The sequence below is a fragment of the Dreissena polymorpha genome, chromosome 12 (assembly GCF_020536995.1).
Source record: "Dreissena polymorpha isolate Duluth1 chromosome 12, UMN_Dpol_1.0, whole genome shotgun sequence".
Taxonomy (NCBI): domain Eukaryota; kingdom Metazoa; phylum Mollusca; class Bivalvia; order Myida; family Dreissenidae; genus Dreissena; species Dreissena polymorpha.
Window position 1 is genome coordinate 31529946 of NC_068366.1, and position 13936 is coordinate 31543881.

Consider the following 13936-nt stretch of genomic DNA (forward strand, 5'->3'; position numbering starts at 1 on the left):
GTCAGAATGCCTGAATACAAGTATAGTATTTTATTTGCGATGACCTTCTCGGTTTATATCTGTTTTGTTTTATTACTTCCACCGTTTCCGACGAATGATTAAGTATATACTTTAAGATAAAGTGGTATGTTATTTTATTGCCACCATGGGTTTGTAAGCACAGTATGTGCAGTAAACATGATTTGAAAAAATGTTTAATGAAACTATAAGCACTTTAAGTGCTAAACTTATACTCCCAGTTAGCATAGAGGAAACATTTAACCTAAAATTAAAAATTGTATATATGTCAGCTTATATTTGAGTTTGCAACTTGCTCCGTCCGTATAAATACATGTATGACTTAGTTGTGCATTTGTGCCTGATATGAACCTGTCAGATTGTTCAAAACGTTATTATAACAATATATCGTGTTAAATAAACAAGCCTTTTAAGCTAACGTATATGGGCTGTTTTACGTATGTTAGCGTTTATGTGGTTTTCGATATTCATGAATATAATAGTAAGCTACTTAAAAGGAGATTAAAAGCCAAATTTGAATAGTCATGTTGTGAATTTGTGTGCCCAAACTTAATTTTGTAAATTAATTTTAAAATGTTATCAATAATAATGCATACTATAAGAAGCATGAATACTTTGAGATGTGCGCACTTACAATTAGCCATGAATATTAGCGCTTAAATAAAACCAAATCTCATTACCGCAATAAGCGCGTTGTTCACGGCAGTTCTGATACAGTTGTAATTTGGAAGCTGCCACTTCCCATCCTCCAGGCACTTCCTTGTAACATTACCTGCAATAACACGCAATTATCGCAAACACTCGACGCAGTTGGGACAATACAAAATTGATGATTCATTACATCAAAAACTAGAGAACAAGAAATAAATGTGCTTTGTACATCTATTACCTGTAAAACCGGCCTCACACGACTGCGTTCGCATTTCTCCCGCTAAAACCTCAACCCAGTCCATACCTCGACTATCGGTATTTGCAGTACACACTACTATTTGGCTTCCTGAGTATAAATATAAATACATAAATATATTATCGTTCATTACCGACAAATATAACGTCACTGACTTATCTAACTGTTGAAAACAAAATAATAATTTAAACATATCGCTTTCAGTGCTAACACATGCCATCTATGGTGGAGCAATATATAACCTTATCAAGCATGCTGGGAAATAAAAAATATTCGTTTGTATAACGTGCAGTTATTCCTGCCAAAAAGAATGTGACATAAAAAGATGAACGACATATATCACTTTAATCAAAACTCAAATTGTACGAAAGATAATGTGTTCAAATACATTAATATATAAATAAAAATATAATAAATACATAAATATATAAATAATAAAAGGAAACGTTTCAATTAATTAAACAAATCAGTGTGTCTGTATATACTTTGTATTACCGTTTTTAGCGCATGTTGGTTGTACCCCAGACCACGTGCCCGTATTTTTACAAATTCTAGATGTATCACCAACCAGTTTAAATCCCTCGTTACAACTGTAGTTAGCAACAGCTTCAAATTTTGTACCGGCATTTAGTACCACATCACCATTGTCAGGTTTCGAAAGAGGTCCGCAGTCTAATAGAAACATAGTACAAATTATCGCAAAAACGAAATCTTGCTCCTCGTTTAAATCAATCCAGGTAATACAACAATAAAAGAAACAAATCTAACTAAACTGTATAATCATAAACTCCGCCATGGCCGGTCCCAAGCCCGGATGAGAAAGGAGGAGGGTTGTGCTCAGGGCCAGCACCCCAGTCACATAAAAAATACACACGCTACAGAAACAAAAACCAAATATCATAACAATGCCGGACCAAGGATGGAAGCACGCCAGGAAACTGGACCTTAGACGGCTAATCACCCGATATCAGATATCCTTGGACCAAAGTCATCACGGCGGATGGGCTGCTGGAATGTCAGGACACTCTAACAGACCGGAAAGCTAGCCCAAGTGGTGAAGGAAAAGGTGAGTTATGGAATCAGCGTGTTAGGAGTAGGTTATGCGAGATGGACAGGCACTGAAAAGAGACAGCTTCCATAAGGATAAACCATAGCCTTCTCAGGAAGATCAGATGACCAGCACGATCGAGGAGTAGATCTGATTATGGAACAAGAAGCACACAAAAGCCTGCTAGAGTGAAAGCCTATCAACGAAAAACTCGTTTCAGCAATATTCAACTCTGTATACGCTAAACTCACTATTGTAGTTTGCTATGCACCGACAGAAGTTGCGGAAGAAACAGACAAAGACGCCTTCTATGACCAATTACAAGAGGTCATTGAATCAACACCATACCATGATGTCCTTCTTGTCTTAGGAGATTTGAATGAGACTGTCGAACAGGACAATACAAGTAAAGAATCCACAATTGGCACACCGGGACGCGGAATAAGTAATAACAATGGTGAGAGATTGGTAGAGCTATGTAAAGAAAACAATACGGTTTTAAACACAAGAACATTCATTAGGTAACATGTAAATCACCAGATTGACAAACCAGTAACCAGATTGACCATATCATCATCAACAGGAGATGGAGGGGCTGTTTGCAAGATGTAAGAACGATGAGGGGAGCAGATTTTGGCAGCAATCATACACTCGTAATAGCCAAGTTGAAGTTTAAGTTGAGAAGAGTCAAAAGAAAAGGGGAGCAAAGGAATCCACGCCTTAATGTAGGAAAGCTCCAAGATCCAGTGGTCAAGATAAACTTCCAGATTGAGCTAAAGAACAGGTTTAGTCTGTTTAATGACCAGTTGGAAATAGCTATTAGTTCATTCAATCAGGAGATTCTTGGAGCTGAACTAAATATTCTTGGCAAAGTACGAAGGAAGAAGGAACAATGGATATCCCAGCAGACATCAAGCAAGATTGACGAACCGAAGGAGGTGAAGAAAATGTTGTTGCAGACAAAGTCGGAGCGGATAAAACAGCAGCTGAAAGACACTTACTAGTATGTAAATTTGGACAGAGACATGAAGAGACATGCTAGAGCAGAGAAGAGGAAATTTATTGACAAGCTGTCAACTGAAGCCGAAGAAGCAGCTGCAAAGCAAGATATGAACACGCTGTATATGATCACAAAGATTTTGACAAGAGGATTTACTTCTACATAAGTTCTAGTCACGAATTTGCAAGGGGAAATTGTTTCCACTGACGTAGAAAAAGTTAGTTGTTGGAAAGAACACTTTGAGAGAGTACTCAACAGTGCGGATCCATCCATTGAAGCAGTTATTGCTCCTGCAGAAATCCCACTTAACATAAATACAGAGCCACCAACTGTACAAGAGAGTAGACAGGACATCAAGAAGTTAAAGAATGGAAAAGCCCCTGGTATAGACCGGATACAACCAGAGTTGCTAAAAGAGGAGGAACAGATAACTCCTACAGTACTTGCTAGTATACTACGGAAAGTATGGATCTTAGAAACAGCACCTAAGGATTGGAAGGTGGGACTTATAGTGAAACTGCCGAAAAAGGGTGACTTTACAGACTGCAACAATTGGAGAGGTATAATGCTGCTGTCAATGACCAGTAAGATCTTTAGCAGAATTGTGCTTGACAGAATTTTAGCGAGTGTAGATTAGCTGCTGCGGAAAAACCAAGCCGGTTTCAGGAAAGGTAAGTCATGTGCAGATCAGATTTCGCACTTCATAGAGCAAAGTCAGGAATGGGACGCAATCGTCTATGCGAATTGTATTGACTTCAAGAAAGCATTTGACAGCGTGAACAGGACGGCATTATGGAGGATTTTAGCCCATTATGGAATCCCAGACAAGACTATCTCTATCATCAAGATGCTTTATTCAGATTTGAGTGCTAAAGTAATCTGCGAAACAACTCTCACGGAGAAACTTGAGATAAGGACAGGCGAGAAGCAGGGGTGTGTACTGTCCCCTCGACTATTTTCGTTGTGCATCGACTGGCTGATGAAGAAAACCACTAAGGATGCAGTCAAGGGGCTCCGGTGGACGTTTATAGAAACAATGAAGGACCTTGATTTCGCGGACGACATCGTACTTCTCGCTCAACGACAACAAGACATGCAAACAAAGACGGACACGCTAGATTCTGTTGGGAAGCAGAATGTCCTTAATATCAACTTAAACACAACAAAAGTGATGAGAGTAAAAGCCGAAACAGAGCAACCAGTTTCCATCAGCGATAGCGCTATTGAAGAAGTAGATGAGTTTGGGTATCCTGGGAGCTAAGTCAGAAGTGACGGCAATTCGGAAGAAGATGTCAATTACAAATAATACAAAGCCAGAGGTGTTAATGCGGCATTACGGAACATCTGGAAGTCATCCAAGCTAAATTATACCACCAAAATCAGGATTTTCAAGACCAACGTATTTTCAGTCCTGCTGTACGGTTCAGAATCCTGGAAAGTTACAAAGTGTATTTGCTTCAAGCTTGATGTCTTTCAACTAAGGTGTCTCAGGCGGATTCTCTAAATCTTCTGGCCAAACACTATATCCAATACAGCACTCCTTCGCAGAACAGGTACAACCCCAATATCAACACAGATCAAGCGCAAAAGAGGGCGCTGGATTGGTCATGTTCAAAGGATGGAGGAAACAGCCATTCCCAGGGTTGCAATGCGATGGACACCCATTGGACGTAGAAAAAGAGGTCGACCAAAAGAGACATGGCGCCGGTCAGTTCAGAAGGAGATGAGAATGGAGAATTGGAGCTGAGGCCAGGTGCGGACATTGGCAAAGGACCGGGTACATTGGCGATCTTTGGTGGAGGCCTTATGAGCCAATAGGCACGAAGAGGATTACGTCGTAAGTAAGTACGTATTATCATGTGTACCGGTATATGCTTATACAATTAACGCACACATAAATGAACACGTAAACTCCAGAGATATTATAATGATAGATATTAATTTAAACCTGTAGGAGTCTTTCAATTAAGCATTACCGATTGCCTGTGCGATACAGGACAATACGTACAACACAACATCACACTTTAACAAATATTGAAGTTTGAGTTACCAGTAGGAATACAGTTATTGTGAGTTGAAATCGGTTTAAATGCGTTACAAACTAGTAACTAAGCAATGACGTCAAACAAGCATACCTTTAATGACGCAAGTCGTTATGGTCCCATTCCAGGCAACTGATTGACCGGTCACAGCGCACCTTCTAACACTCGATCCTGTCAGTGTGTACCCATTAGTACACGTAAAGGTCACTATGGTACCATACGTAGAAGTGTTCATCGGGTTTCGAATATCACCATGTTGAGGGTTCTCCAGGCGATCACAATCTAACAAAAATAACAATATGAAATATATATCGCTGCCAAATAGTTACGCATTCAACGTGAACACACGCTTTAAACAAACTTATTGCGTAGCATTCATACGAAGTCAGCGAGCGTGCAAAGGGAAAACAATTTCAATTAAAGAAGACACCTAGACACCTTTTTTAAACCACAAAAATAACCTTTTGGAACACAATGCGCATGTCTCCACGTCGCATTTGCCTGGCACATAACCTGGCTAACGTTCGATTCATATCCAGCATCACATGTCACATTTGCAAGCGATCCGTATGTGGTGTTTGTTGTATTTAGAAGCGTGTATCTCCCATTTAAAACGGCGGGAACGGCACCACAGTCTTAAACATTCAGAACAATATTGATATATTCGTTCTTGCCATTTACAAAACCGTTTTAAGATGACGGTTATCACACAAAAAATGTAAAAATAGACTAAATTTAAAAAAGCTTATTTTCAGTGCCTTATATTTTGCGATGGATAAGTTCATGAATGAAATTTTAGTGAAATAAAACCTTTTTAGTTAACGCTCTTAGGTATCGTACACTCATTAACCTTTGCTTTAAAACGCATTAAACCAGTGCAAATCATTATGTCAAACGTTATACGCCATTATATGTGTAGAAACCATTTGAGATAGCAATTAGATTGAAACTATAAATATTACCATTAGGAATGCATTTGGCTGTTGCCCACGTCGCATTTGCCTGGCACATAATCTGGCTAACGTTTGATTCATATCCAACATCACATGTCACATTTGCTAGCGACGCGTACTTGGTGTTAGTTGTGTTTAGAAGCTTGTATGCTCCATTCAAGATGACTGGTGTGGAACCACAGTCTACAATAGAAAACACACCCAAACTAAACCTAAAACGTCAAGCATAAAACCTTTCAACGGGTGTTTTCTATATGTGTGTTCTTTAACGACACTCCATTGTATTCCAGTTTAACCTTCACAACAAATATGGTCATGAGAATCCATATAATTATTTTAAGTCATAATTGAAATATTCATACTGTAGCCAAAACCGTTTCACCCATAAAACATCGAATAAATAAGAATTACATGTGTACAGCTGTTTTTTATGTTAAGAAGCTTGTATGCTCCATTCAGGATGACTTGCGTGTAACCACAGTCTTCAATACAAAACAAACCCAAACTAAACCTTACACGTAAAACATAAAATCTTCCAACGGATGTTTCCTCTATGTGTTTTCTTTAAAGACACTCAATTTAATTCCAATTTAACCTTTACAAAGAGTCTGGTCATAAGAATCCATATAATTATTTGAAGTCAAATTAATAATATTCATATTGTAGCCTAAACTGTTTCAACCATAAGACATTGAGTTATCAAGGACAACAGGAGTACTTAGCAATAAAGGTTAACAAAGAGATTCATTAAATTTAAGAACATATCAAGAGGTTTTATTTATAGCAACATACCTTTTGGAATACAGTTTGCATGTCCCCACGTTGCATTTGCCTGGCACATAACCTGGCTAACGTTCGATTCATATCCAGCATCACATGTCACATTTGCAAGCGATCCGTACGTGGTGTTTGTTGTATTTAGAAGCGTGTATCTCCCATTTAAAACGGCCGGAATGGCACCACAGTCTTAAACATTCAGAACAATATTGATATAATCGTTCTTGCCATTTACAAAACCGTTTTAAGATGACGGTTATCACACAAAAAAAATTAAAATCGACTAAATTTAAAAAAGCTTATTTTCTGTGCCTTTACATTTTGCGATGGATAATTTCGTGAATGCAATTATAGTGAAATAAAACATTTTTAGTTTATGCTCTTAGGTATCGTAAACTCATTAACCTTTGCTTTAAAACGCATTGAACCAGTGCAAATCATTTTGTCAAACGTTATACGCCATTATATGTGTAGAAACCATTTGAGATAGCAATTAGATCGAAACTATAAATATTACCATTAGGAATGCATTTGGCTGTTGCCCACGTCGCATTTGCCTGGCACATAATCTGGCTAACGTTTGATTCATATCCAACATCACATGTCACATTTGCTAGAGACGCGTACGTGGTGTTAGATGTGTTTAGAAGCTTGTACGCTCCATTCAGGATGACTGGTGTGGAACCACAGTCTACAATAGAAAACACACCCAAACTAAACCTAACACGTCAAGCATTAAACCTTTCAATGGGTGTTTTCTATATGAGTGTTCTTAAAAGACACTCCATTTTATTCCAGTTTAACCAACACAACAAGCATGGTCATGAGAATCCATATAATCATTGTAAGTCAAAATTGAAATATTCATATTGTAGTCAAAACCGTTTCACCCATAAAACATCGAGTAAATAAGAATTAAATGTGTACAGCTGTTTGTTATGTTAAGAAGCTTGTATGCTCCTTTCAGGATGACTGGCGTGGAACCACAGTCTTCAATACAGAACAAACCCAAACTAAACCGTAAACGTACAACATAAACCCTTCCAACGGATGTTTCCTCTATGTGTTTTCTTTAAAGACACTCTATTTAATTCCAATTTAACCTTTACAAAGAGTCTGGTCATAAGAATCCATATAATTATTTGAAGTCAAATTTAAAATATTCATATTAAGCATAAACGGTTTCAACCATAAGACATTGAGTTAACAAGGATTACAGGAGTACTTAGCAATACAGGTTAACAAAGAGATTCATTAAATTGAAGAACATATCAAGAGGTTTTATTAATAGCAACATACCTTTTGGAATACAGTTTGCATGTCCCCACGTTGCATTTGCCTGGCACATAACCTGGCTAACGTTCGATTCATATCCAGCATCACATGTCACATTTGCAAGCGATCCGTACGTAATGTTTGTTGTATTAAGAAGCGTGTATCTCCCATTTAAAACGGCCGGAATGGCACCACAGTCTTAAACATTCAGAACAATATTGATATAATCGTTTTTGCTATTTACAAAAACCGTTTAAAGATGACGGTTATCACTAAAAAAATTGTTAAAATCGACTAAATTTAAAAAAGCTTATTTTCAGTGCGTTTATATTTTGCGATGGATAAGTTCGTGAATGCAATTTTAGTGAAATAAAACATTTTTAGTTAACGCTCTTAGGTATCGTACACTCATTAACCTTTGCTTTAAAACGCATTGAACCAGTGCAAATCATTTTGTCAAACGTTATACGCCATTATATGTGTAGAGACCATTTGATATAGCAATTAGATCGAAACTATAAATATTACCATTAGGAATGCATTTGGCTGTTGCCCACGTCGCATTTGCCTGGCACATAATCTGGCTAACGTTTGATTCATATCCAACATCACATGTCACATTTGCTAGCGACGCGTACGTGGTGTTAGTTGTGTTTAGAAGCTTGTATGCTCCATTCAGGATGACTGGTGTGGAACCACAGTCTACAATAGAAAACACACCCAAACTAAACCTAACACGTCAAGCATTAAACCTGTCAATGGGTGTTTTCTATATGAGTGTTCTTAAACGACACTCCATTTTATTCCAGTTTAACCTTCACAACAAGCATGGTCATAAGAATCCATATAATTATTTTATGTCAAAATCGAAATATTCATAATGTAGCCAAAACCATTTCACCCATAAAATATCGAGTAAATAAGAATTACTACAGCTGTTTGTTATGTTAAAAAGCTTGTATGCTCCATTCAGGATGACTGGCGTGGAACCACAGTCTTCAATACAAAACAAACCCAAACGAAACCTTACATGTAAAACATAAAACTATCCAACGGATGTTTCCTATATGTGTTTTCTTTAAAGACACTCAATTTAATTCCAATTTAACCTTTACAAAGAGTCTGGTCATAAGAATCCATATAATTATTTGAAGTCAAATTTAAAATATTCATATTGTAGCCTAAACTGTTTCAACCATAAGACATTGAGTTAACAAGGATTACAGGAGTACTTAGCAATAAAGGTTAACAAAGAGATTCATGAACTTGAAGAACATATCAAGAGGTTTTATTAATAACAACATACCTTTTGGAATACAGTTTGCATGTCCCCACGTTGCATTTGCCTGGCAAATAACCTGGCTTACGTTCGATTCATATCCAGCATCACATGTCACATTTGCAAGCGATCCGTACGTGGTGTTTGTTGTATTTAGAAGCGTGTATCTCCCATTTAAAACGGCGGGAATGGCACCACAGTCTTAAACATTCAGAACAATATTGATATAATCGTTCTTGCTATTTACAAAACCGTTTTAAGATGACGGTTATCACACAAAAAAATGTTAAAATCGACTAAATTTAAAAAAGCTTATTTTCAGTGCCTTTATATTTTGCGATGGATAAGTTCATGAATGCAATTTTAGTGAAATAAAACATTTTTAGTTAACGCTCTTAGGTATCGTAGACTCATTAACCTTTGCTTTAAAACGCATTGAACCAGTGCAAATCCTTATGTCAAAGGTTATACGCCATTATATGTGTTGAAACCATTTGAGATAGCAATTAGATCGAAACTATAAATATTACCATTAGGAATGCATTTGGCTGTTGCCCACGTCGCATTTGCCTGGCACATAATCTGGCTAACGTTTGATTCATATCCAACATCACATGTCACATTTGCTAGCGATGCGTACGTGGTGTTAGTTGTGTTTAGAAGCTTGTATGCTCCATTCAGGATGACTGGTGTGGAACCACAGTCTACAATAGAAAACACACCCAAACTAAACCTAACACGTCAAGCATAAACCTTTCAACGGGTGTTTTCTATATGAGTGTTCTTAAACGACACTCCATTTTATTCCAGTTTAACCTTCACAACAAGTATGGTCATGAGAATCCATATAATTATTCTAAATCAAATTAAAATATTCATATTGTAGCCAAAACAATTTCACCCATAAAACATCGAGTAAATAAGAATTACATGTGTACAGCTGTTTGTTATGTTAAGAAGCTTGTATGCTAAATTCAGGATGACTGGCGGGGAACCACAGTCTTTAATACAAAACAAACCCAAACTAAACCGTACACGTAAAACATAAAACCTTCCAACGGATGTTTCCTATATGTATTTTCTTTAAAGACACTCAATTTAATTCCAATTTAACCTTTACAAAGAGTCTGGTCATAAGAATCCATATAATTATTTGAAGTCAAATTTAAAATATTCATATTGTAGCCTAAACTGTTTCAACCATAAGACATTGAGCTAACAAGGATTACAGGAGTACTTAGCAATAAAGGTTAACAAAGAGATTCATTAAATTGAAGAACATATCAAGAGGTTTTATTAATAGCAACATACCTTTTGGAATACAGTTTGCATGTCCCCACGTTGCATTTGCCTGGCACATAACCTGGCTAACGTTCGATTCATATCCAGCATCACATGTCACATTTGCAAGCGATCCGTACGTGGTGTTTGTTGTATTAAGAAGCGTGTATCTCCCATTTAAAACGGCGGGAACGGCACCACAGTCTTAAACATTCAGAACAATATTGATATAATCGTTCTTGCCATATACAAAACCGTTTAAGATAACTGTTATCACTAAAAATCATGTTAAAATCGACTAAATTTAAAAAAGCTTATTTTCAGTGCCTTTATATTTTGCGATGGATAAGTTCATGAATGAAATTTTAGTGAAATAAAACATTTTAGTTAACGCTCTTAGGTATCGTAAACTCATTAACCTTTGCTTTAAAACGCATTGAATCAGTGCAAATCATTTTGTCAAACGTTATACGTCATTTTATGTGTGGAAACCATTTGAGATAGCAATTAGATCGAAACTATAAATATTACCATTAGGAATGCATTTGGCTGTTGCCCACGTCGCATTTGCCTGGCACATAATCTGGCTAACGTTTGATTCATATCCAACATCACATGTCACATTTGCTAGCGACGCGTACGTGGTGTTAGATGTGCTTAGAAGCTTGTATGCTCCATTCAGGATGACTGGTGTGGAACCACAGTCTACAATAGAAAACACACCCAAACTAAACCTAACACGTCAAGCATTAAACCTTTCAATGGGTGTTTTCTATATGAGTGTTCTTAAAAGACACTCCATTTTATTCCAGTTTAACCAACACAACAAGCATGGTCATGAGAATCCATATAATCATTGTAAGTCAAAATTGAAATATTCATATTGTAGTCAAAACCGTTTCACCCATAAAACATCGAATAAATAAGAATTACATGTGTACAGCTGTTTGTTATGTTAAGAAGCTTGTATGCTCCTTTCAGGATGACTGGCGTGGAACCACAGTCTTCAATACAGAACAAACCCGAACTAAACCGTACACGTAAAACATTAACCCTTCCAACGGATGTTTCCTTTATGTGTTTTCTTTAAAGACACTCAATTTAATTTCAATTTAACCTTTACAAAGAGTCTGGTCATAAGAATCCATATAATTATTTGAAGTCAAATTTAAAATATTCATATTTAGCCTAAACTGTTTCAACCATAAGACATTGAGTTAACAAGAATTACAGGAGTACTTAGCAATACAGGTTAACAAAGAGATTCATTAAATTGAAGAACATATCAAGAGGTTTTATTAATAGCAACATACCTTTTGAAATACAGTTTGCATGTCCCCACGTTGCATTTGCCTGGCACATAACCTGGCTAACGTTCGATTCATATCCAGCATCACATGTCACATTTGCAAGCGATCCGTACGTGGTGTTTGTTGTATTTAGAAACGTGTATCTCCCATTTAAAACGGCGGGAACGGCACCACAGTCTTAAACATTCAGAAACAATATTGATATAATCGTTCTTGCCATTTACAAACCGTTTAAAGATGAGACGGTATACTAAAAAATGGTTAATTAAATCGACTAAATTTAAAAAGCTTATTTTCAGTGCCTTTATATTTTGCGATGGATAAGTCATGATGCAATTTTAGTGAAATAAACATTTTAGTTAACGCCCTTAGGTATCGTACACTCATTAACCTTGCTTTAAAACGCATTGAACCAGTGCAAAATCATTTTGCCAAACGTTATACGCCATGATAGTGTGGAAACATTTGAGATAGCAATTAGATCGAAACTATAAATAGTACCATAGGAATGCATTTGGGCTGTTGCCACGTCGCATTTGCCTGGCACATAATCTGGCTAACGTTTGATTCATATCCAACATCACATGTCATTGCTAGCGACGCGCGTACGTGGTGTTAGATGTTTTAGAATATGTACGCTCCATTCAGGATGACTGGTGTGGAACCACAGTCTACAATAAAAAACACACCCAACTAAACCTAACACGTCAAGCATAAACCTTTCAACGGTTGTTCTATATGGGTATCTTTTCAACGACACTCATTTTATTCCGTTTAACCAACACAACAAGTATGGTCATGAGAATCCATAATAATATTAAGTCAAATTGAAATTTCATATTGGAGCCCAAAACCATTCGACATAAAACTCGAGAAAAAAGAATCATGTGTACAGGTTTGTTTATGTTAAGAAGCTTGTATGCTCCATTCAGGATGACTGGCGTGGAACCACAGTCTTCAATACAACAACCCAACGAAAAAAAACCGTACACGTAAAACATAAACCTTCCAACGGATGTTTCCTATATGTGTTTCTTTAAGACACTTTTTAACCAATTTAACCTTTACAAAGAGTCTGGTCATAAGAATCCATATAATTATTTGAAGTCAAATTAAAATATTCATATTTAGCCTAAACGGTTTCAACCATAAGACATTGAGCTAACAAGGATTACAGCATACTTAGCAATACAGGTTAACAAAGAGATTCATTAAATGAAAGATATATCAAGAGGTTTTATTAATAGCAACATACCTTTTGAAATACAGTTTGCATGTCCCCACGTTGCATGCCTGGCACATAACCTGGCTAACGTTCGATTCATATCCAGCATCACATGTCACATTTGCAAGCGATCCGTACGTGTGTTGGTGTATTAGAGGCGTGTATCTCCCATTTAAAACGGCCGGGGATGGCACCACAGTCTTAAACATCAGAACAATGATATAATCGTTTTTGCTATTTACAAAAACCGTTTTAAGATGACGGTTATCACTAAAAAAAATCTTAAAATCGACTAAATTTAAAAAAGCTATTTCAGTGCCTTATATTTTTGCATGATGGATAAGTTCATGAATGCAATTTTAGTGAAATAAAACATTTTAGTTAACGCTCTTAGGTATAGTACACTCATTAACCTTTGCTTTAAAACGCATTGAACCAGTGCAAATAATTTGTCAAACGTTATACGCCATATATGTGTAGAGACCATTTGTGAGATAGCAATTAGATCGAAACTAAAATTACCATTAGGGCATTTGGGGCTGTTGCCCACGTCGCATTTGCCTGGCACATAATCTGGCTAACGTTTGATTCATATCCAACATCACATGTCACATTTGCTAGCGACGCGTACGTGGTGTTAGTTGTGTTAAGAAGCTGTATGCTCCATTCAGGATGACTGGTGTGGAACCACAGTCTACAATAGATAACAACAACCCAAACTAAACCCAACATTCAGATAAAACCTGCGACGGGTGTTTTCTATATGTGTGTTCTTAACGACACTCCATTTTATTCCAGTTTAACCTTCACAACAAGTATAG

General features: G+C 36.8%; 1 protein-coding gene across 1 annotated transcript in view; it reads right to left on the reverse strand.

Annotated features, from left to right (window-relative positions):
- LOC127852499 (sushi, von Willebrand factor type A, EGF and pentraxin domain-containing protein 1-like) overlaps nucleotides 1–13936 on the reverse strand; it is a 34376-nt gene that overhangs the window by 20314 nt on the left and 126 nt on the right. The window contains exons 2-19 of the mRNA XM_052386457.1: nucleotides 13638–13809; nucleotides 13146–13315; nucleotides 12500–12561; nucleotides 11894–12067; nucleotides 11112–11285; nucleotides 10611–10784; nucleotides 9830–10003; nucleotides 9327–9500; nucleotides 8549–8722; nucleotides 8045–8218; nucleotides 7263–7436; nucleotides 6761–6934; nucleotides 5978–6151; nucleotides 5477–5650; nucleotides 5109–5297; nucleotides 1421–1597; nucleotides 908–1015; nucleotides 699–790 (exon numbers count right to left, since the gene is read on the reverse strand). Of these exons, the coding sequence (XP_052242417.1) occupies nucleotides 699–790; nucleotides 908–1015; nucleotides 1421–1597; nucleotides 5109–5297; nucleotides 5477–5650; nucleotides 5978–6151; nucleotides 6761–6934; nucleotides 7263–7436; nucleotides 8045–8218; nucleotides 8549–8722; nucleotides 9327–9500; nucleotides 9830–10003; nucleotides 10611–10784; nucleotides 11112–11285; nucleotides 11894–12067; nucleotides 12500–12561; nucleotides 13146–13315; nucleotides 13638–13809 (2884 nt within the window). The remainder of the gene's footprint in view (nucleotides 1–698; nucleotides 791–907; nucleotides 1016–1420; nucleotides 1598–5108; nucleotides 5298–5476; nucleotides 5651–5977; nucleotides 6152–6760; nucleotides 6935–7262; nucleotides 7437–8044; nucleotides 8219–8548; nucleotides 8723–9326; nucleotides 9501–9829; nucleotides 10004–10610; nucleotides 10785–11111; nucleotides 11286–11893; nucleotides 12068–12499; nucleotides 12562–13145; nucleotides 13316–13637; nucleotides 13810–13936) is intronic.